The sequence below is a fragment of the Vanessa tameamea genome, chromosome 4 (assembly GCF_037043105.1).
Source record: "Vanessa tameamea isolate UH-Manoa-2023 chromosome 4, ilVanTame1 primary haplotype, whole genome shotgun sequence".
NCBI classification, from domain to species: domain Eukaryota; kingdom Metazoa; phylum Arthropoda; class Insecta; order Lepidoptera; family Nymphalidae; genus Vanessa; species Vanessa tameamea.
This window is the reverse complement of record NC_087312.1, coordinates 8,705,246-8,728,038: the sequence shown is the minus strand read 5'-3', so window position 1 is coordinate 8,728,038 and position 22,793 is coordinate 8,705,246. Positions and strand designations below refer to the sequence as shown.

At 32.4% G+C, this 22,793-nt stretch overlaps 2 protein-coding genes across 2 annotated transcripts; both read right to left on the bottom strand.

Annotated features, from left to right (window-relative positions):
* Positions 1–22: 22 nt before the first annotated feature.
* Positions 23–3,462, bottom strand: LOC135194774 (cell surface glycoprotein 1-like). The gene is made up of 3 exons (XM_064220577.1): positions 3,164–3,462; positions 1,485–2,967; positions 23–67 (listed from the first exon to the last, which is right to left on the bottom strand). Exons 1-3 carry the CDS (start codon positions 3,460–3,462, stop codon positions 23–25), a joined length of 1,827 nt encoding a protein of 608 aa, XP_064076647.1.
* Positions 3,217–21,774, bottom strand: LOC113394341 (uncharacterized). Its single transcript, XM_026631615.2, has 5 exons — positions 21,402–21,774; positions 7,588–7,799; positions 5,959–6,236; positions 4,293–4,466; positions 3,217–3,498 (listed from the first exon to the last, which is right to left on the bottom strand). The coding sequence occupies exons 1-5, from the start codon at positions 21,541–21,543 to the stop codon at positions 3,474–3,476; spliced, it is 831 nt and encodes a 276-aa protein (XP_026487400.2). The 5' UTR covers positions 21,544–21,774; the 3' UTR covers positions 3,217–3,473.
* Positions 21,775–22,793: the final 1,019 nt, after the last annotated feature.

Below are 22,793 nucleotides of genomic sequence, written 5' to 3'. Positions count from 1 at the left end.
GACAGCGAATGACTGTCTTAATTTAGAAATAGAACGGGCTGACCGGCTGAGCTCTGCCGCCCACCGCCTACATAGCAAAACGTAAACGCGCGCCCACCTTACTAACTTTATATTCTTGTATATACCTCCATTTATTACACATGTAAATATCGGCAATGTTTGTTTCATAAGCAAAGATTGCGATAACACCGATTGTAATTCAATGCTAAATGTGAACAGTAGCGATTAAGAGCTTTCGATCTCATCTATTTCTATCTTCTATTTACCGTTTTACGTGTCATTGAAGAACTCATATAGTCATTTTCACATTAGGTAACGAGAGCATACATGTTGTAATAATAATGTAATTAGAAAATTGTTTGTTGCTTTGTATGATTTTTTACTTTAGCTTAATTAACTTGCCTAAACAAAATGAAAATATACAAATGTGATATGTCTAGATAAAGCCGCGACTCAGTCGCGGAATACGGTAGGTATTGCAAAAATAATAATTAAAAAAAAATAGTATTATAAATTCCGATTTTTTTTCTGCAACACAAGTTCCAGTACCAGCACTGGGACAGCGTGGTGGACTATTGTTTCTCGTCCAATTTAACAAGGCATGTTCGTATAATATAAATTGGGCTGCTATTTTTATTTAGGAATTGTGTAATTGAAATGACCTTTTTTATTTATACATTGTAATAGTAAAGAATTAGTACTTATGTTGGTAGAAATTTATATTTTTAAAAACGAAAGAAATTCATACATACCTACAGACTTATTAAAATAATTTTAAGGTGAATTTGATAAAATAATTAAAACCACGTTGTGTTATTTCTCCTTATGTAGATACTAATCTAATTCATTTACATATCACCTTTACATTTTAAATTCTCTATTTGATTATTATGTAGCCCTCACCTGGGATCCTTTTCCAAAAAGCCTTATAAGCCTTTTATTAGTATTAAGCATAAATGTTAGTGTTCATATTTTTATCTTCTTATTGCAACATCGCATGGGGTTCTACTATTTTTCATCCCCTATTAGTATTTACTACTTCTCACAATAATATTTTGTAACCTTTTTTCAATAATCTACATACCTATTTATTTATTTTTTAATTCATAATTACACCTTGTATTCTTACAACTTGCTTAAAATCTACCCCCAACTTTGAAGTGTGAATTAAAAAAGAAAGTAAAAAATTAGCCTCTATCTGTTTTAATTTTTTGTTTGATACCCGATGATCTGATATGCATTTATTTTTACAAAAGTTGATTTAATTATTGTATGTTATAATTATAATCTAACGATTATTATAATTATAAAGTGTTAACGTAGATATTATATATACATATACATATCTAAGCTATCATGTGTAAAGATATAACTAAGAAATGTGAAAGGTGTATCAATTGCATGGATTTTTTAATAGATGTGTTTTGCGCACTATTATCGTTTATTTTGTTAATAATTAATATTTAACTTCTACGTTAACTTACCTTTCGACCTCCACCACCTCCTCCTCCTCCTCCTCCTCCCATGGGAGCCGGAGGCGATGGTGCTGGATTTTGTGCTACAAATAAACTTTCTGTTCTTTTAGGTTGATAGGGTGATGGTGAAATTTCTTGACCGAGGGTTCTTTTTCGTAGAAGAGAATCTTCGAAGGGCTGTTGCTCTCTTGAAGAAGCTCTAGAAATAGAGCCCCGACCGGAAGCTAAATGACCATTGCCAGCTGGTGTCGCTGCACGGGATGCAGGACGAGATGCAGGTAATGGTTGGGGTGCAACGGATCCAGCTCGTGAACCACTACTCGGAGGAGCAGCCTCTACAGATGGTTGTCTCGATCGTCTGCCATAACGATCCACGCTAGAGTCTCTACTTGGAGGTCTTTTGTAATGATCAAAGTAATCAATTGACGGGCGTGATCCTTGCTGTCGTAACTCACGTTCCCCATTAATTATATCTTGCTCTGTTGAAGTTGGTTGCCTATAAGATGGCTGATCCATCGCTTGTTGACGATACATTTGCTTGTCTGGTGTTTGTCGGTAGCCTGGTTGGTTGATTGAAGATTGGTGATACATTTGTTGATCTGATGGCTGACGGTAAGCTTGCTGGTCGAAAGGTTGACGATACCCTTGCGAATCTGTATTTGGAACTTGTCTATCTAGAGGACCTTCTGAATGCACAGTACCAGTACGAAGTTCGTTTCTTCGATATGCAGCCATAGCACTATCAACGTACGATTCACTTTGAGGATCATTCATGGGTTGAGCAAGAATACTTTGTCGTCTCGTTAGTCCCGGAGCCGCGTTCCACTCTTGTGACGGTCGTTGATTAGGTGATGGGCGTACGGAAGACGAAAATCTGCGATTTTGGTTAGAGTATTGTTGGTTGCTTTGGTCCATACTTTGCTGATGCTGTAATTGATAAGAAGATTGCGGTGCTGATTGATTATCCGGTATGTTATATCCACTAGGTGGATTATTTGATGGGTATAGTTTTTGATTTGGTATTTGATTTTGTATAGTTCCAGGAGCGTTCCATGGTTGTTCTTGGTTAGGTTTATAAAATTGGTCAAATTGAGAACCTTGATTTCTATCATCGGCACTAAAATGGGGGTTATTTGGATATCTGGGATCCAGTGGTTGCCCTGTGTTATGTTGATATTGAGTTGATGGTCTTCTAGAAGAAATCGCGTTTGGTATTTTATTCATTTGGGGTATTTGTTGGTGCATCGGAGGGATATGATTTGGAATGCTCTTTCCGTCTAAGATTTTGTCGGCTTCTTGTGTTACAGGAGTATTAATTTGTTGTTCGTAGACTTTTTGTCGATATTTTTCTCTTAACCCTATGCGGTCAAAGCCAGGATGCTTAAAATCTGGTGCGAACTGCTTAGCAGTTGATTGTGCAATATCACAGTCTTCTTTAGCTTGGTCTGCGGATTCATCTGCTTGTTCGGCTTTACCTCGGGCTGTAGCGGTTCTGTTAAAGAAAATATTTTATTTAGTTAATTGTAAAAGCATTTTTTTTTAATATAATCGTTTTATGATTAAAATTAGCATCAAATAGCTTAGGGTTGCAAAAATGTGATTTCTTTACATTTCTACATATCGAGTGATTAATTATAATTATTACACAAATAAAGTCTTATTGAAATTTTTAAGATCTAAAGTTGTACCTAGAAATAGCAATGTCGGCCTTTTGGAGCGCTATTTTCGACGCGCGTTGTGCTGCATTAACTGCTGAGTCAACTCGTTCTCGGAATTTCGCCGATCGCATGAGAAACATATGTTTTCGCTTTTGGCTCGTGATAAGTACGTTGTTTTTGTATTTTCCTTCTTCTCTGGTTCCGTCACGAAAAGTCGTAACACCATAGCCATATTTTCTATTTGCAAACCACTCGCCCTCGTAACGAAGGCCATCGCTACGCTCACTAACGCCGAATCCAGTACGCTTATCGTTCTTCCATTCACCCATATAGGTTTCAGTTACACTGGCATCCAAGTGTTCATCCTGAAAGATTTTTTATTGTTTTATAGCATAATAAAGTACAATCGGCATATTATAATAATATTCACAATTCAAAAGAAGTACATCGAGTTAAAAATTATGATAACAACTATGAGATACCAATGCTCCTAGCTTTATTGTCACCCCGCATGATGGTCATGATCTTTGCAGTAGCTATTTTAAATAATATTTTTTTATGATAAATAAATGTCTATCAGTTCGATTACTGTTTTTTTTCTTCTTATATTTTGAATAGTATTTAAAAGTACAGCTACAGCATTAGTCTCATTGTATTTATTTTTATATTGTTTTTGCAGCATGTGTCCAGTCATTTCTGAGCATCATTTTTGCAACTGGGTTCAAAACCCAAGACGGGCCCATAATTTTGAAAAATTTGTGAGTCTGGGAGTTGGAAGTGTATATATTCCTGGTCCTCGGACAGCACTCAAAGCCATTGGTCCCGCATCTAAACTCTTTTCGGCCGTGCTGGATTTACCGTCCCATCGGATTATGAGTGTGAAGGAAAAGAGAGTGGCCTAGCGTTTGCGCACATAGTTCTGCACTATAATGTGTCCTGCGTCTCCTTTATTCTAGTCTCCCTTAAAATTGACCGTTTTGGCCGAAATCATGGAATCGCCCTGTTATAGATTTTCTTTGACCATACTAACAGTGAGAAAAAATATAATTTAACGAAAAGAATATTCCTTCCTGGGTTTTGTTCGTTGTTAATCTATTGTTTTCTTTATAATTTCTATTATGATCTATTCAGAGTCAGGCAACAGTTGCAGCAGATTTACCTCAACAATGAAACTGGTGTTAGAGTTGGTATGCAAGGAGCCTCGCGTAGTAGCGGAATGCGTGCTTTCGACCGACGACACCCAGGATGAAGCGGAGCCGCCTGAGCCGCCTGACCGTACCGAGCCCGTGCCGCGCTTGTCCAACTCACCGGCACTGCGTTGCTTACGTAATTTCTGCGAACACAGATACAATATCTCTTAATTATAAAATTATTTTAATTTAAAAATACCTTCTAAATGCATTAATTACAAATTGTTAACCTAAGTTAGCACTTTTTAACCAGTTTTTGACGTAAGAGGGATTTATTGTGTCAATTACACCGGTAGCGGGAAACTAACCCATCAACAAAGCACCTCCAAGTACATCTCTCAGCCTAAAGCGTCAGGAAGTCAGCCTCTTTTTTTATTATAATAATTGAAGGAGTTAAAATGTATTCAACTAATTTAAAATTTCCATAATTTGAGTGTCGAGTTTAAGTAACAACCTATAAATGTTTTATTACTGAGCAAAAGCAGAATAAGAAGTATGTCAAGTCCAAACAGAATTTGCGGGATCTACGGAACAGTTCGAAATTTTCTATTTAAATATATTATTTATCTCAATTGAAAGGCAAATCAATTGAAGGCAATATTTTACTTCTAACCTTCAAGAAATTATAAAAAATATTCAATTCAATTCTTAGTTTAATGGCTTTTAGTTGTGCCACAGGGCACAGATTATTTCGCCAATGTCACGTAGGATGGATTATAAAAAATATGTCTTGTTTTTAAGAACTGTCAATTACTGAATATTAGTCAAAAAATACTCTGTTTAGGCAAGACATCAATAAGCAAAACACTAATTGAATTACATAAAATGTAAATATCATTCTTTCATTTTGTTGGACATATTGATTGATTGACATTAGATTTATCGTAAATACGATAAAAAGACAGCTAGTAATTCTTTCAAAATGTATTTAGGTCTATTCATTTTGCTCTGTCCGTTTCATAAATTTATTATACTCAAAGGTGTGAATCCATTGTATAAATTAAAAGATTTATTTTATAGTTATTTAGTTTTTTGAGAAAAAAATCAAAATATTTGTTTATGGTTTCGTTATTAAATAATTAAATCCTCTCCTTCCAATTTCTGAATTATCTTAACATAAATATTTTTAAAATGAAATGTTTCTTTATTATTATTATATATGTCTTCAATACCTTTACTTGTAATTTTATTATAACTAAAATATGGGTTATGAATTGTCTATATGTTTTTAAGTAGCACTTATTTAATGATACTTAAAAAAATCTTCTGTAACGAAGCATTTTGTACACGTTTTATCTGTTTTATAATTTTCTAGTCTTTTGAAAATTGTAAGAGTTATTACTTGAAAAATGTTCTATAATATTATATTAGATGGTGCCCTCTCGACTTCGTTTTAAGTATTCTTTATAATGTATGAACGACCTCGTCTTCGTGGATTATCTTAACTTGGGGACATCGTATCGATGTTACTTAAGGTACTTTAATATATTTCAAGGTTTTTCATTCGAGAAACAATATTAATTTGGAAATTATCATCAATATTTTATATTAATATTGATTCAAAATAATTTAATTGCTTCAATAACAGTTTTATAGTTAACAAAAATGTTATTAAATTTTGTGTGGCAAACTTACGGCAAGAAGTCCCTTTTTAGTCTTCTCAACAAGAGAACCTCGTCTACCCGATGGCTCATCAGAGCTGGCTTTAAGTACGAAGCCACCTCGGGCATCGTCCATTCGTGTTGTTCGCCGGTCGGAGGGGTCCGGGGTGCCCGTCGCCTCCGCCAATGATGAGAGTGATCCGCGGTGATCCCGCGCACTCCCGCGGTAGTGAGATGCCAAACCGAAGGGTGCCGATGTACGCACTCCGTATCCATGCCTGAGTCCTCGCATCCATTGTCCTTGGTATGTTCCTGTGGAAAAACACGCAGTCTCATAGTATATTATTTATACCAAACTATGTTGTGACGCAGAGCTAAATTTGCCCTGTAATATGCGTCATCATTATTGATTAGAGCATCAGTCAGTCGTTCATTAACTTAGTAACACTAATGACATTAAAGACATTTAGTTTTTTCGTAATAGCATGAAATAAGCCATCGACATGATTGTGAGTCGAGGTGGCGTGCGTGGCAGGCGTGCCGTTGCTATATTTAACCAGCGAGGGCCGCGGCTGGCGGGGCGTGCTGCAGGGCCGCCTCACTCGAACCATTCACCTACAAATCTCATCAAATCGCTTATTCGCAATCAAACCCTTGACACATCATAACTGAAATTACGGTTATAGACAAATTAAGCTAAATCCCCCCATTTTGTAAATATATTTTGAATAAAAGACATTTTATGACGCAGTCTACTTTTTCGAATGAATTTGACTGAAAAGCGGATATGAGTAATGTCCATGTCAGTAAAATGTTCACAGTATCATATTTGCGATTTTATGAATGACAAATCTTAATACGATCATGACTCAACGAAAGGCGTCGAGAATTGTATGACGTTGTTTCATGGTAATGCACGGCACGGGCTGTGTTACGCATTACTGATTTTTGGTATTAATTCAAGGTTATTTCAATGTAAGGTATGTCAAAGTTTTATATTTAACGTTTCACATTTAAAAAATATTACAGAATATATAAATAAGACATTACTGGCATATCATTCTGCTTACATAAAAAGTTGTCCAAGTTGATTTCATTTACTAATCATTTAAAACTTTCTAAGCTATAAAACTAAATTCATAGGTATATTCAACCTCCACATATTTTCTTTGAGTGTAAACATTGCGCAAAGTAAGGGGTTCTTTTTAGTTCACGCAATCGTAATGTAGGTCATTAGGTGATATTCATGTGCTTGGCTATTATTAAGCCGACGCACAGAAGACGTGGCGAAGACAGATTTAAGTTATGTTTAAAAGCATTTTTGCTTTTAGAAAGAAACAACCCGTAGCCGTTAATTTAAATTTAAATGATTTTTTATTTGTTAAAAAACGAAAAAGTATAAAATAACAGTAGACCAGGTACCTTATATTAATAAAAGGTTTATATTCACTGTTATTAAGTATCATGCGATAGTTTGTTCAACGGATTATTATAAATACTCATCTAGAAACTTTGCCAATGATTTTTTATAAAGCTTTAATTGCTTTGATTAAACAGTTTAATAAGCTCAGACTATACAAAATGGGAATATCATGGTCATGTAAACGAAAGTATTTTTGTCGGTATTCTAAAAATTTGGCAATGGATCGGGCGTGATTCTTACCGCCATCGGCGTATGTTTCTGAACCATATCCGTCTTGGAGGCCGTTGGCCCAGGTGCCCTCGTACTTGGCGTTGCTAGTACTGCTCTGTCGGACGCCGTAGCGGCCCTTGTAGCCTTGAGTCCACTCGCCCCGGTACAGCCAGCGGTCGCGCGTTTCCACGCCCAAACCGTGCCGTTTGCCGTTTTGCCATTGTCCCTCGAATGAGCTTCCACTGTAAAAATAATATAATTAACTTGTTTTTAATATGTCATAATAATTATATTTGATTTATTGAATAATACTCGTTAAACTTGACCTAATTCGAATATAATCGTAACTTGACAAGACAATAAATTTTACGTACGTATACACGATACGTGTTAATATTTTAATGAGTTTTGTTGGTAAATTTTATTAAGGGTAACGAAATAATGATAGATAATCATAAATATGACGTATTATATAATACATAATATGTTGAAAACGAATTGCGAAATCTTGTGTTGTATTTATGTAATAAATCTCCACAAATTTCGAAAAGCTATTTTAATGAAGATAATTGCAATAAATAACTGAAAATTGGTGCTTATATCATTTCTTTTGTTTTACGCGTTCAGTTTGTTTGAAATTCATTAGCGTCTATAAATATACGTGACACGATTTTTTACTTCATATAACCGACCGAATAATGTATTTGATTATATTGTTAGCGTTAAAATAATTCTGTTAATTTCATATTTTGAATAACTTATCGTCTAAGTTAGTATGAAATTTCTCCATATTTTTTTACAAAAATAAAATATGTTTGGATTCGCTACAATATTTCATCTTTATTTTACATCAGAAAAGTCGCTAGCGAAGCAGCATAGACGTACTTCACCTCTCTTAACTTCACTGTAGCTCTAAAACACTCTGGAGGTCTTGAAGATGTGTTCTACGTTTCTCTAGTCGACATGAGCCAACCATTTCACCCTATTCGATGTAAAAACTTTTCTACAAATCTTTATTTGATGAAAACATGTAAGATATTACTACTTAGTAAGGGGTCGCTTGCAGGATACACATGTCATTGCAAATACGCGATAGATGACCTCGTTTTATTTGGGAATTTTAGAAAAATGTATCCTTATTTTAATACGTTCGCATTCGATGCTTTTGGTGGTTTGGTTACAATTGTGAGAGCACAATTCGAAACATGAATATCAATTAAATTTATAATACTATTTACGACTACTACTTAATATTTACAGAATATCTTTAATAGTCTTTAAATGTTATCTGTTTATAAATAATATTACAAATTACAAGGCCTCTATATTAGGCAATCTTTATGTTGACTGTTTGCTTTCTGTTCCGATTTCGTATTGGTGAAAGGATTTAGCACCGAGCATGAATAAAAAAATTGAAAGGAGACTAAATTTTTTTGTTTTTATGTAAGAAATTCTGGATGATAGCTACAGCGCCACCTATATATGACCCATTCAGGTGACCCTATTAGTAAAAAATATTTTATCAAATCGGTCTAGCTGTTTAGCAGGAGAAAGATTACGAAATCACAAATTTATAAAATTTTGTAAAAATTAAAAATGTTGCTGATTTTCTCCATATAAAACGACAATAAGACTGATGTCAAGCATTATAATAATCAATGGGAGATTGACATCTTATGGTATCTTTAAATTTTTTACTTTATAAGTATGAGACGAAGTTTCGCTTAGGGTTCAAGTCGCTACGAGATTGTTATCAAATGGTTTTGGCTGAATTCCAAAATATGGAGTAGATACAAAAAATATCTACGAGTATAAAATATATTTTATTTGTTATTACGTACATAGAGATAATAATTTTTTTTTTTGTGTAAGATTGTGTCTAAGAATGCCGTGTGTATGGAAGTATATTTAAGTGTTCAAGTTTTTAATCAGTATTGATAATTCATCATGTACTCTTTGGCGAAGTTAAATATCTTTAGGTATCTTTATATGCTATTTATTCATATGCAGATCAACCAACCAATATTGGGCAAGCATGGGGAAATTAATTCCAGTCCATTAAACATTTAAAAGTTTTTACGTTACGTACATATTTGCATTTTAATGTGTTTTATATAACATTTATGTGCGAGATATATAACAAGATATATATATATATAGTACAACGCTATGACAGTTTGCTAAACGTGCTAATTTCCTGATATCAGCGCGTAGCGACCGTTAGCGCTACGAGGTCTTTTTAATTATTATTTTTTTGCGTACGATAAAAGGTTATTTGGAGAGTTTCTAGACTGTATAACTTCACGCAACCGGTTAACGAGACAGCAATAATAAACGCCTATAGATTTACTATAATTGTATGAAAAGGACACGTATAATTTACATTTGATGCAAGCGAAACCGCGGGGAAAATCTACCGTTATCATAAAGCTAATAAATTTATATTATTTCCGAGCTGTTGCAAGTTCTAAATGGAGAAACATATAACAAAAACTCATATAGATCAACTCAGGATGACCCAATCATCCTGAGTTGATCTCACAGCTAATTAGGTTTTCGGACTAAGGGTTTTAACTTCAGTGTGATACGTCATACCTTTATAAATACATAATAATTATAAATATTTAATATGCTTTTTGAAAGTATTTGACTATAACTTTATAAAAAAAAAAATTCTTAATTTTTATTATTATAAATAAAGAATTTTAATTACAACACATTTATAAAAAATGGACATCAAAATTGTCCATCGTTCAAAAGATGCTGAAATATAAATATTTAAAAAACACCGAATTATTACAACCGATTGGACTATTTTAATGGATATGAAAAGTACTATCAAATCCCAAGGGACGTGGGGGTTTCGTTATTCAGGTTGTTTTTTTCTAGTAAAATCAAATGTATAAAACTTGTAGAGCTTACTGTATCGTGGGTTACAAACATACCTATATACCACACAATAAAAGGTATGAATATTACGACTTAATATATAGTTATCCAGAAATTGCTATGCGGTAGAAGTGGGAGCGACAGGTATACCAGCAAAATCTCTTTTAACCTTCCATAATAAGATCTTGGTCTGTCGAACAGCAGTAAGTTATATTTTAGAAGGAATATCTACCTGTTAGTACATTAGGTTCCTTTCAAATTGACTAGGCTGGGAGGCAAAACCAGCAGTGAAAACGAACATTGCTGCTTATTGCAAAAGGTGCCTTGAACCTTGAACAAACATCTCGGTCGCAACTCTAGGGAATTGTCTTTTTTTTCTACCACATCATGGACCCGGCATCCACTCGATTAATCAATTGAATACTGAGAAGTTCAACTTCATAGACGAAGCTTATGAACACAATCTTTGCTTTGAAAATAAAATTCAAAGCTGAGATTAACAAAGAGCAAAGTATTTTCACTTTGTGCGTGTAACATAAAACGTTTTTTGTACTATTTCACCTATTAACGAAGCGATTTATTACAGCTAAATTACATCCTTTTGATAGTTGCTTTGATGCTAGCTTTGTTTGAAATGTTCTATTGCCCACTACAATACATACAATAGCTACGAATCTCACTACTGTCGGAGTCATAATCGTTTTAAAAATTAACAGTCGTCCACGCGAATATTAGGGTTTTCTAGATAGTGATTATACGAGCACACTATGGAAATAATTAAAACGTCATTACATACTGCGCTTAATCTCTCTACGGCTTTATTAGATTGCCGTTTCATTGGACTGTAAGAGTGAGTACAAAAGTTTGCCCACTGATGGAATAAGATCTCTTAATGAAGTTAACAAAATGTACATATATTAATTGAAAATTAAATGTAATAATCCATCCCACATGCCAAATACCACTACTAAATATACCGTATGTGATTATAATTTACATAATATATATTATTGACTATTCCGTTCTCACTTATGTTATTTATCGACACGTTCCTTTTATGTTGATGGAAACCTTCCCGAAACATATCGAGAATTCCTGAATGCATACCTAATGTCTATAAGACCGTATAGTAAATACAATGTCGACATACACTGTCATAACAAATGTCTATAAATAAATAAAAACTATAGACCGACGGAAGTTAGAATTTTAATGTTTGAAATAAAATTCTAACTTAGTAATAATACTAAGTAGTAGAGTATAAATGTTTAAACTATTCCGTCTCTATACATGGCGTAAAATAAATTTAAAAAGTGTCATCTAATTGTTTTTTCCCTAAAATAATATAAGAAAATAAAATTAATTAAGTTAAATTGCACAAGTATAGATTATATAGATAACAATTGATTATGTGGGAGATACAAAAAATCTATAAATTTTTTTTCATGACTCTACATTCGTAACATTCTCGATATAAATACTTAGTCTATGTCTGTGTTAGTGGTGTTACCAATATTTATATATACGTATATATATCAGAAATTAATGCGATTTTTTAAATAAGTTCAATTTATATTATAATTAGTAATTATTATTAAATATTTCTTAAACCAAAAATATGGTATGTTTTTTATATATTATCTCTAATCATGGCTCATAACGTCGCTTTGACCGCAAAATATACCACATTTCCGACTAGTTTGAAGAAATTTTAATGAAATAGCATAAAATGAAAATACAAGTATTTTACGCCTAAGTATGTATGTACATAATTTTGGTGCTTGTGACAAAAAAATCTAGAATACTTAATTTTATTTTTATTGGGTTAATTGTTTAAATGATAACTTATTTAGATAGATAGAATAACTGTGTAATGGCTTTATTTGTATATGAGTATGAATTTCCACTAACAATATTGTAATTGCGATTCAACTGGCAAATACTGCTAGTACTATTGATACGATTTCTCGAGGTCAAGTTAAATGTATTATATGGATATATAAAGTAGTTTAAACATAGTTAAGTGTTATTTTAATGATAAGTTTAATGCGTTGTTTAAAAAAAAGTGTTAGTGTAATAATCCGTGTACATCCTTTCTACTTGGGATAATAAATAAAATTATATAAAAAAATATTTTATTTTATACAATAATGGTCTTACTAACTAAGTTTGTATGGTGGTAACTGATATATAATTACGTTACTACTTTGTTTTCTTTCTATCATCAAAAAAATATTATGAAACTCTACAACCGCTATTACAACGTTTGAAAGTAAGGAGTTAATATTTTAGTCAGTATGCCTCGCTCTCTACGACCGATTAAATCTACTCACAGTCAATCATGAATTGTAAATCATAAATCTTAACAAACAATAACATACGGCTTAAAATGTTTTGTTTATCTGTAATTATCGTAATTAACACAATATTGCATATATTTTATATAATAAACTTTTTGCATACCTATATTTGACCAATAGTAACGTAAGAAAACTATAAAAAAGATACCATTTATTCAACTGTTTATATAGGCTGATAAATTTTAATTAAAAGATAATAAACAATTTAAAATTTTACTACATTAGCCTTGACTTTTATGAAAATATATTTGTTACAATCACTGCAAAACAAACAAAGTTCAGATTGTTTCGATCCGTAACTAAGCGCAATTGCCGCATAGAGGGTATAACGTAGTTGTTTACACTTATGTACATATTATACCAGCTAGTGCGCGGCTTGCGTTGCAATACATCTTTAAATATGTAGCTTAACTAATATCTTATAAGTATATAAATATAGTTGTCATTATGATCGGTTGAACGGTATAAACTTAGCCGTAGCGTCATGGTGAGTTATAGCCAAGTGGATAGTATATAAACCCCCATATACATATATGCAAAATTTTATGGTAATCAGTCAAAACAGTGTTAGTTTATAAAGCTCAATGTGAAATAAGAACAATTTTTTTTATATATATAGATTCATAGCTAAAGTCAAACATCAACACATGTACGGCCAGTGAGTAACACTGAAATTCCTTTCAGTTTTTATTAGATGCGGTAAGATAATGGATTGGTCTGTTCTACACATGAACACGGGCGGAACCAGTCGAGTCTAACGGCTATTTATATCTCACCAGTTACATATTCTGCGGTAGCGTAACTGAATACTGCAAGTTAAACCGGCGCATTGTAAGACCTACTGAATGCCGACCTTGGACGTAAAATGTTCGGCCAGTTCCTACTTATTTTAACCTGTTCACCGTGCCACTAGAATTGTACTTTTTCACAAAAGAAACAATATAATTTAAATGTTCACAATGAACATATATAGCAATCTATCAACAGCTAAACCAGGTTTCGCTTACGTTAAAGTTCATATCATGATTTAAAATATTACAAGTTGCAAGCTGGCCAAATATCAATAGATGTGGTAGCACGTATTAGCTGGCTCTTATACGGGTTGCCAGCCAAGAATCATCTCATAAAACAATGATCGCAACGTATAAGCCCACTTGAAGCGAGAGACTAATTATATCAACTAGTGGTAAATACTGACCCAAGTACTGATTTAATGGCTAAATGCTATCCGTGAGACAAAGTCGTCGATATGCTTACTAAACTACATGACCTACAATTTGGCTACAGGCCGCGTCAAACGCCCACGCGACAGGCGCACCTTGCTTGTCAGTTGTCACGCAAATGACAATGGTTTAGACTCATGAACGACATTATTAAGAATAAAAAAAAATCTTGAATGTTATGAATTCTTTGCCTGCCACGTGTTACTCATTTTATCTATTTCAATGTTTCAGAAAAAAGGCTTCAAGATAAGATGATATTCATCATTTGCCTTGGCATGTTCAATTTTATGTATTCAATATATATATTTTAAAATAATACATACAATAATAATAATAGAATTTTCTAGAAGCTATTTGCCTGCCATGACGAAATACTGCTTGTACCTTCTATATAGACATACTGTGTTTCCCCTTAGCGTAAAGCTAGTAGTGGCAATTGGTCATATCGAATAACGAATACAATCTCTTACTACATAGGTAGGCATTTTAATTTCTTTTACACAATGCTTTTTTTTTAAACGGCAAAAATTCCCAATACCAAGTTATAGTATTTTGAATTTAAATGTGTTCGAATATTATCTATCTAAGCAATTCAATGTAACAAAATTCGACGAATTATAAACTTAGTAAGTTAATGTAGGAAACTACATTATTTGTGTAGGATAAAAATAGAATACTTTCACATCGAAAGAAAGGATCTTAACTAATTGTAAACTTCCACACAGTCTACGTCAATAAAGTCGCTTCCAAAGAAGAAATAAAAAATTCAAGAGCTTTAAAGTTGCCCCACGGGAGCAATTCGTAGACTTTGCTACACTATATGTTGTATAATAATAAAATTTAACAGTATTTAATATGTTATACTACTAAAACTCGTTCTTAGGAAATATCTAATAAATAAGTTTTCAATATAAATTAAATATCGGTATTTCTATAATGTAAAATAATAATGAATTGTGAGCATTCAAATTTAACCTAAACTACTTATTTTTTATTTAGTATTTCAACTCTTACTTAATTAAAAGCCGTAATTACTTCTTTAATGTATTGCTCCGTTTCTCGACGAAACGATGCCAGTCACCTCATTATTTAAAATCTCCGCACACGGCAGCATAAGAGGCCAAGTCCTCTAGGACTTCACGGTACTTCTAGTCGTGTATTTGCATTAAATCTTTTCATAACTTTTTTACCGGAAATTAATTTTATATATAATTGATAGCGGCTTAAATTATTCTTTAAAAGCATCTTTATGATGCATGATTTACTTCTTTCTATGGAGTCGTAAAATGTAAGACGTATGTGCTAAAATTGTAAGCCATGTAAAGGATTAGTAGATATAAAAATAATGTTAAATCTTTTCAGGAGCAGAAAGTCTATTAATTTAATTATGAATACTGAAAACAAAAATATATCTCGAATTACAATTTTTTGTTTGCACATCATTAAATGTATATGTAATGTAGCAAATTATCGCGGAAATATTAAACACGATTATTTTTAAGAAATATTATAAATAAAAACATTATTGACTGAAGATAAGTTAATCTTCTTTCTGTCTCCTACTTAGCCCTATCTTAAGCACAACAAGCGCTCGGGTGCAAGAAGAAAATTGTAGCTTTGAACACATCGTGCAATGCTATATATAAATACTTTTGTATCAATTCTAGCACTAAACTAAGAATTGAATTCTAGCAATGTTTTATATCGTAGAACACGAACATGAAATGTCAGAATGATATTATGTTACATTGACCATAATAATTATAAAACTTGTTAACGTATCAAGACGGCGTACCATTGTGAGTCGGTTGAAAATATTTCACGAGTGAAATACGTAGAGTATTATATACTACTCCTATTGAGTTTCTAGAATAGTTCATGCTGATGGCAAAATACCTAGTAGGTGGACACTAATGTCCTGGGAACAGGAACTGGCTTTTGTGCGACACTATATACACTGACATATTGGCTCCGTATCATGTTAGAGTAACAGCGTTTCAGCGAGTCAACAGGGGCTCATGCTAGTACTTTTACCATCATTCACGCGGTCATGATTTGCAAGGTTTTTTTTTAATATATACTTATTAGAGAACTCAATTGAAACAATTCTTATGTTAATAAAGTCTTTGACCCAGTTCAGTATATTAATTATGAATCTGAATATAATTAGTATACACAGTCAGGACAACGTCTGCCGGGTTTTGCTAGTTTATTATAGTGTTTGAATAATTGTATATATTTAGAGATGATAAATTTTATAAATACTTTCAGTGCTCCCCTGTCCTCTCTCTAGGATAGATACCACGAATTGCACTTTATTTATTAATCAAATATGTTGTAAATTTGAAACGTTTTTAATTAAATTGAATATAAAAAAGTTACTTTACTAATTATTCCGTATAGTTATAAATAGCAATTTATTGATGTATATGCCATAAGAACTCAAATTAAAAGGAATATAAACTCAAACGGACAGAAGCTATCTTATATGTATATATGCATTGTCTATATATGTAATAAAATAAATAAGTCTCACAGTCAAGTGTCTACTATCAGGAGATATAGTAGATACTCATGTTAAAGCTTGAGGTTTTTCGAAATGTTTGTTTATGTAATCGTAATTTATTCATTATTACATAACAATCAATTGGATAATCTGAAGGTTATCAAAATTTTTTTTAGAACATTTTAATTTTATTTTTAAAGCGTACATCATTTTTCTTGTTTCCGGTGTAATATTTTTGCCGCGAATCCTGTAATTAATTTGCTTGTGCCTCAATGTAAAATTTTATTACAATTGCCACAGTGGTTTATAAAATAACAAATAGAAAACAGAGATTACTTTCGCAATTATAATATTAGTATTATTGTGTTCGAATTAGGTATATCCATATGTTATATTTTAGTTTAGTATATATATTGTATCATAAAATCTCTCACTACTTTCTCACCGTTTTATAAATAGAAAATTATGATATTTTTTTACAAAATACACAAGAGCTCTATGTCATAATAAGCTCTATGGCTTTAAATATAATGAAAATTGAATAAATTGCAATATTCTTAGTCTATTTGCACATTGATTTTAACGGTTACATAGATTTAAACTACATGTGTATTTTTATGAAGCTCAGTAAAGAGAAATATTGGTTCATTTATTAATTATTATTATTTATGCCACAAATATAGTCGAAGTCAAAATCGTTCTTAAAAAATCTACTGGAGGACGGATTGGAAAGGATGTAGCTCAAGAAAGTAAACAAAATATACTTAAATTTCGTTTAAATTGGACTAGCGATCGTTTCGTCAATAAAGTCTTATATGCTAGTTATACAGTAATTATACAGTCGGTAATTATCATCAACGTATTCTGCATTACTAATTAAATAAATAGTTAACTGGTTTGTCATAAAAAAAATCTATAAATAAATTATTCAAATAGAAAATAAATTATTGCATTCGAAAGTCAAACTGTAAACAATTAAGGCTTTGATATTATTATTACATTATTGAATTTAGATATTTCTCTTAATTAAATAGATACTTGACTTATACTGTTAGAAACAACAATTTGTATCAATACTTAAAATAATTTTAGATATATGCATATATATACGTTATGCCAACATTATTTCTATTTAACATATAACTTTATTTTAATGTTGTTTCACGCTGCGTTAGTTACCGTAGTCTATGAGGTTTATAATCAAACATTATTATATCTTTTTATTCCTGAGATAAAAATAATTTGCACATATTTAAATATATAATAGATTAGAATTGCTATATAGGATAAATTATATTTATATCATACTATTTTCTTTATTAATAATAATCTGTACCCGTGCGAAGCTGGAGCGGGTCGCTACTTATAAAGGGATACCTACACTAAAATGTTTGAGTCATCCCTCTAAATAACAACATGTATTTTTTACGTATTTAGATATCTTCACAAGATAATATGTGAGTCAATTTAGGTATATTTAAAAAAAAATATTAATTTAGGTTAACAATTGTGTAATTTGCTCTAATGAACAAAGCGATGTCGTATTGAAATTCGTTATTTGAACATGGAAATAGTACGATGGAAACAAAGTCCTGCGGTGGTAGTGGTAGCGATCGTCGGAACAAAGTCCATCTCTACACCTGTAAAGCCTATTCGTATCACAAGAGATAATATAGCAGCGCTATAAGCAAATCGCATGGAATATGAAAATCAATGAAAATTATGTTTGTTTTTATAATTGCATCTGGAGTGGGTGTTCTTTGATTGGAATAGTTGGTGTTACGATATAATTATATGTTTAAATTAGTATTTAAGTTTTAAAGTGGGAAATATTTTTTGTTGCGGTAAAAAGCAACAAATTATATCTTTAAACACTCGAAACGTAAGTCTTTAAATAATGAACACTAACGAGCCGTTGCTCATGGATTTCTCTGCACACAGCAAAGTTCAAATGGTACTTGCCTGTCAATTTATATTCAAACATATTTAATGTTACCAGCTTCTAAGTCATTAAACTATTACGGTGAGGTTTATAAATCAAGCTATTTGATAAGCGTCGTTCCACAAGTAACTGATATAACATGCTTTACAATTTTATATATTATGTATTTCTAGTTACTATTAACTTTTGTATATGCATATCTATGACACAGTAGCTTCTGAATGTCATAGCTTCGTCTCTCCTTTTATAATAAATGCTTACAAAAACATACATATTAAAACATACTTTACCCTGTTTACGTATTAATAAATAAGTAGATGCGACATAAGGATATCGGGACACAAGTATTGAAGCGGCGAGTCAAAAGCAACAAACAACATTGACACAACAATAAACACACAACAAACATTGTGATATGATGACTGCTTGTGATATTCCCGAAGCCTTTAAGCACGCGCCTTTTGATTTTAAACCGATTAAAAAAAATAGCATTTCTTCATTCAATATATATGTAAGGAATAATAGTTGGTTTGCATATAATGTTCAGTTTTAAGGTACAATATATATATATATATATATATATACAACCAAACCACGGTTGGGTACAAAAGTAACATAACAAAACGAGGACGAAATAAATTTGACCTAGTAGATTACAGGTAAGGTACCTGTTCCACGGCTAATTCCCTTTTCACTCTAAATCGAGCTGGGCAAAGAGCCGAAACAAAAAGTAGCTGTAAAACAAGGAAAACTGCCATACTAACATTTATACTACAAATTAACATATTTAAAAGGAAAAGGTAACAAGCAGTCCACCTAGAATCAATGGATGGAAGTGTCAGTTAAAATATTTTTTAATATAAAAAATAATATTGTTTTGTTGAATTTGTTTATGGTGTGATTGTAAAAAATGAAATCGAAGTAATTAATATTATAGTTGGCCCTGTACCAAATCTAGAATCTAGACCATAATAGACAGCTTTCGAATTGTTAAAACAAAATAAAATTAATCAAAGAAATATTGTTCTTTACAATACAAAGGTTTTAGAATTTACTAACATTTGTGAAGGAAATGGACAACTTTACTGTTTATGGCTTCAGTAAGGAAGCAATAAAAATACAAAATGATTTACCAAAAGTTTAATTGAAATGTATAAAGATATTTTTCAATGTAGTCATAAGAATCAATGACCATAAAGGAAATAAGAAAGAGTTAATAAATTAAACAATTCAATAGGATTTCCGAGTTTATACTGTTTGTTAGTAATTTTAAATAAAGGGGGAGTAACAAGAGTGAAATTTGGCATAATTAAAATGAATATATAATGCGTGAACTAATTATTAATGTCGATTTTTATTTTAAATTAAATGAAACATTTACCAACAATCAATTACGGTCGAATTTTGGTCACTAGTATATAAAAATTGAAACGCAATAAAAATCCGCCAATTAAATATAATTTTCAATATTAGTTTAAATTATAGTAAAGTAATACAGAAAGTTTAAGTAGTTTATCGTCATCCTTAAGTTCTCCTTGAAAATTTATATTGTTATATAATCAAAATCCTGCGATCTATTACTTTCAAGATACCTAATCCTGATATTATCTTTAAGCTAAACACGCACGCATTAAGTTAAGTCATTTTACTATTAAAAATATTTCTGAACTACAATTTATGTTAACCATATTTTTTATTAATATAGTTATAACATAACAAATACGATTAAGAAAAAAAACTAGAATGTATATTTTATTTCCAGCAAGCATAACCATAATAAAAAAAACATTATATATTTAAAAATAAAATATAGTATATGAAATATAATATTTTGTTAAAAAAAAAATTAATGAATTCTTAAATCAAACTGTACTACTACAACTACTAAAACTCTAGTGCATATAGAACTCTAAATTCGTTTTATTTGTATATTAATTTTGACCCAATTAATTTTAAAATATTTATATATTTTTTAAATCTTTGACCGTATAATAAAAAGAGGCCAATACACTATTGAGGTTTGTCTAAAATCACAATGTCGGGAGTTTCCTATTTTGATGGAGCAACGACCCGATGAAAGTGGGTTAGATGAGAGCAGGCGTCCGCTGAGATTTATAGGAAGGTCTGGCACAGTAACGCATTCTGCCAGAGCCACGTACTCATACTGTGATGTCTGTATAACTCTTGTGTAGGTAAATATCGATAGCCATATAAAAGCCAGATAAAAATAATTTCATTTAGTCAATATGAAATGCACCTTATTGACATTCCTAATCAATTCATTTTAATCTTTTGAAAAAAAAATCGTATTTCATCCTTTTCTGTTAATGTTTAATTTGATTTATGAAGTACTGGTATTAAATGAAGCTTGAGATAATGGTTACCGTTATAAATTATTTACATGGAACGCGTAAATAAAAACTTAATTAAGATTATTTTTATTGTAATAATAATATCAGATAGTCAAGTGTCGAGTAATCAATGAAAAGTTCAGTGAATGTAATTTATATAAGTAGTGCATAAAAATATATAATACGTGTTTTTTTACAAGTCACATGTCAACTCCCGTGATCAAGACATTAAACAGCTGCACTACATTGCCCTCAATTGCGACTTATAAAATCGTGTTTTCCTTTACCACGCGTTATTAGATCCTTAATGGATGTGTCTATAACAATGACAGCAGGTCAATTGACATCGAGGCCGCAGCATCGCGATACCTACTCTTATCACTTATCGTTATCAGTAGCTACAGATCGATATGACTATTTTCTTCGTGGTTGGACCATTAGGCACTTTCACCGCCGTTACACGCGTTTTCTAGCGAAACACCGAACTCAATTATTAATAGCAGACTATTTTTGGAGCGGCTTCGGACGCGGATTTCGGGCATGTGCGAGGCCCGGGCGGAGACACTACCTCACCTGGGCCAGGTGTAGACGCCAGATACTTCGAATCCAAAGTGCCAGGAGCCGGCGTACGCCCCCTGTCCTTTCGGTCCAGTACACACACCGTGACCGTGGGCCTTGCCGTCCTCCCAACCGCCACAATAGGTACCACCATCATCAAAGTCGAATCGGCCACCGTTGAGGCCACGCTGCGGGGGATTTCCGCTAGCGGCGTGCGCGGTGTCGGCTAGCTCGCTCGGCTGCATCACGCGAAACCGTGGTGCCGCGGAGGGGAGGGCCTCCCGCGCGCGCCCTCCGCCGAGCTCGCGGTATAAATAAACATCAGCTGGGCATGTCGCGCCGTGGCGCGCGGCCGAGTGAACACCACTCCGGTCCTGCGCGAGGAGCACTGCCGCTGAGTCGCCGCGGCCGCCCGCCCGCCGCCCGCTGCGTCCCGCCCGCCCTGCGCATTGCGCACTCTTACTGCTCTCTACTGTTGTACGCGGTCCATCTTCTTTACCAATATGCCACTATTTTAATGTTAGTGTAGTTAAGACTTATTTTAAACTAATTATTATTTTTTACTAATTTTTCACACAGTACAATACATTATTTGTGAAGTAATTTTCTAAATGAGTAGATACATTTGAAGATGTCTTTTTTAATAATTAAAAAGGACATCGTTATCGTATGTGACTTATTAGGTGTTTATTTATTTTGAACGTAGCCATCACAAACCAGTGCTACCAAACTTGATAATTCTCTCTTTACAACCTTTCTGAATCTTTTACTGGTTTTTAGATAGGTAGGTTAGGAAGGACTCATTAAAAGAAAGCCCGATAGAAGCTGCGCTACCTACGCTAAAACTTTACTTAATGTTTATTTAACAAAAACAGTGTTGACTACAATATACTAATTTTTTTCTTCAAAAAGTCTTTCGATGTGGATTAAAATAATGAGTTCGTTAATAAGCTCAAAACTTATAATTAGTAAAAGTTTTCAAGAATTATTTGAGAACACATAGCCAAATTATAGATACTATATTCATTAAGGATCTTGAAGTATCTTAGGAGATCATTACTAGGAACACTGTCGTTATACCTTTTTTGTATATATCAAATTACGGCTTCTGTATTTTGATATCTATATTAATATTGTGTCCACGCCTAATGCAGAAACAAGTTTATGAATCTGAAATGGCTGCTACACTCGGTTTTTTTTATCCTTTTCCAAAATCTTATGACCATTAGATTGTAATGAATATAAAACAAATATCCATATCAAAATCGAATATAAATAAATAATCAAGGGGTATGCTTTTACGCGATAGATAAAATTGTTTTGCTGTTGGTGTCATAATTTTCTGTCAAGATAATCGGACAAAACGATCGAAAATATACACATCATTATTAATAAAGAATCGAACTC

Coding starts and splice junctions, on each gene's coding strand:
- LOC135194774 (XM_064220577.1), bottom strand. CDS start 3,462: ATGGGTGAATGGAAGAACGATAAGCGTACTGGATTCGGCGTTAGTGAG. Junction 2,968..3,163: donor GCCGACATTGCTATTTCTAG/GTACAACTTTAG, acceptor TTTCTTTAACAG/AACCGCTACAGCCCGAGGTA. Junction 68..1,484: donor GAGGTGGTGGAGGTCGAAAG/GTAAGTTAACGT, acceptor TTTGCTATGTAG/GCGGTGGGCGGCAGAGCTCA.
- LOC113394341 (XM_026631615.2), bottom strand. CDS start 21,543: ATGATGGTGGTACCTATTGTGGCGGTTGGGAGGACGGCAAGGCCCACG. Junction 7,800..21,401: donor GGCGTCTACACCTGGCCCAG/GTGAGGTAGTGT, acceptor TTATTTTTACAG/TGGAAGCTCATTCGAGGGAC. Junction 4,467..5,958: donor CTAAAAAGGGACTTCTTGCC/GTAAGTTTGCCA, acceptor CTGTGTTCGCAG/AAATTACGTAAGCAACGCAG.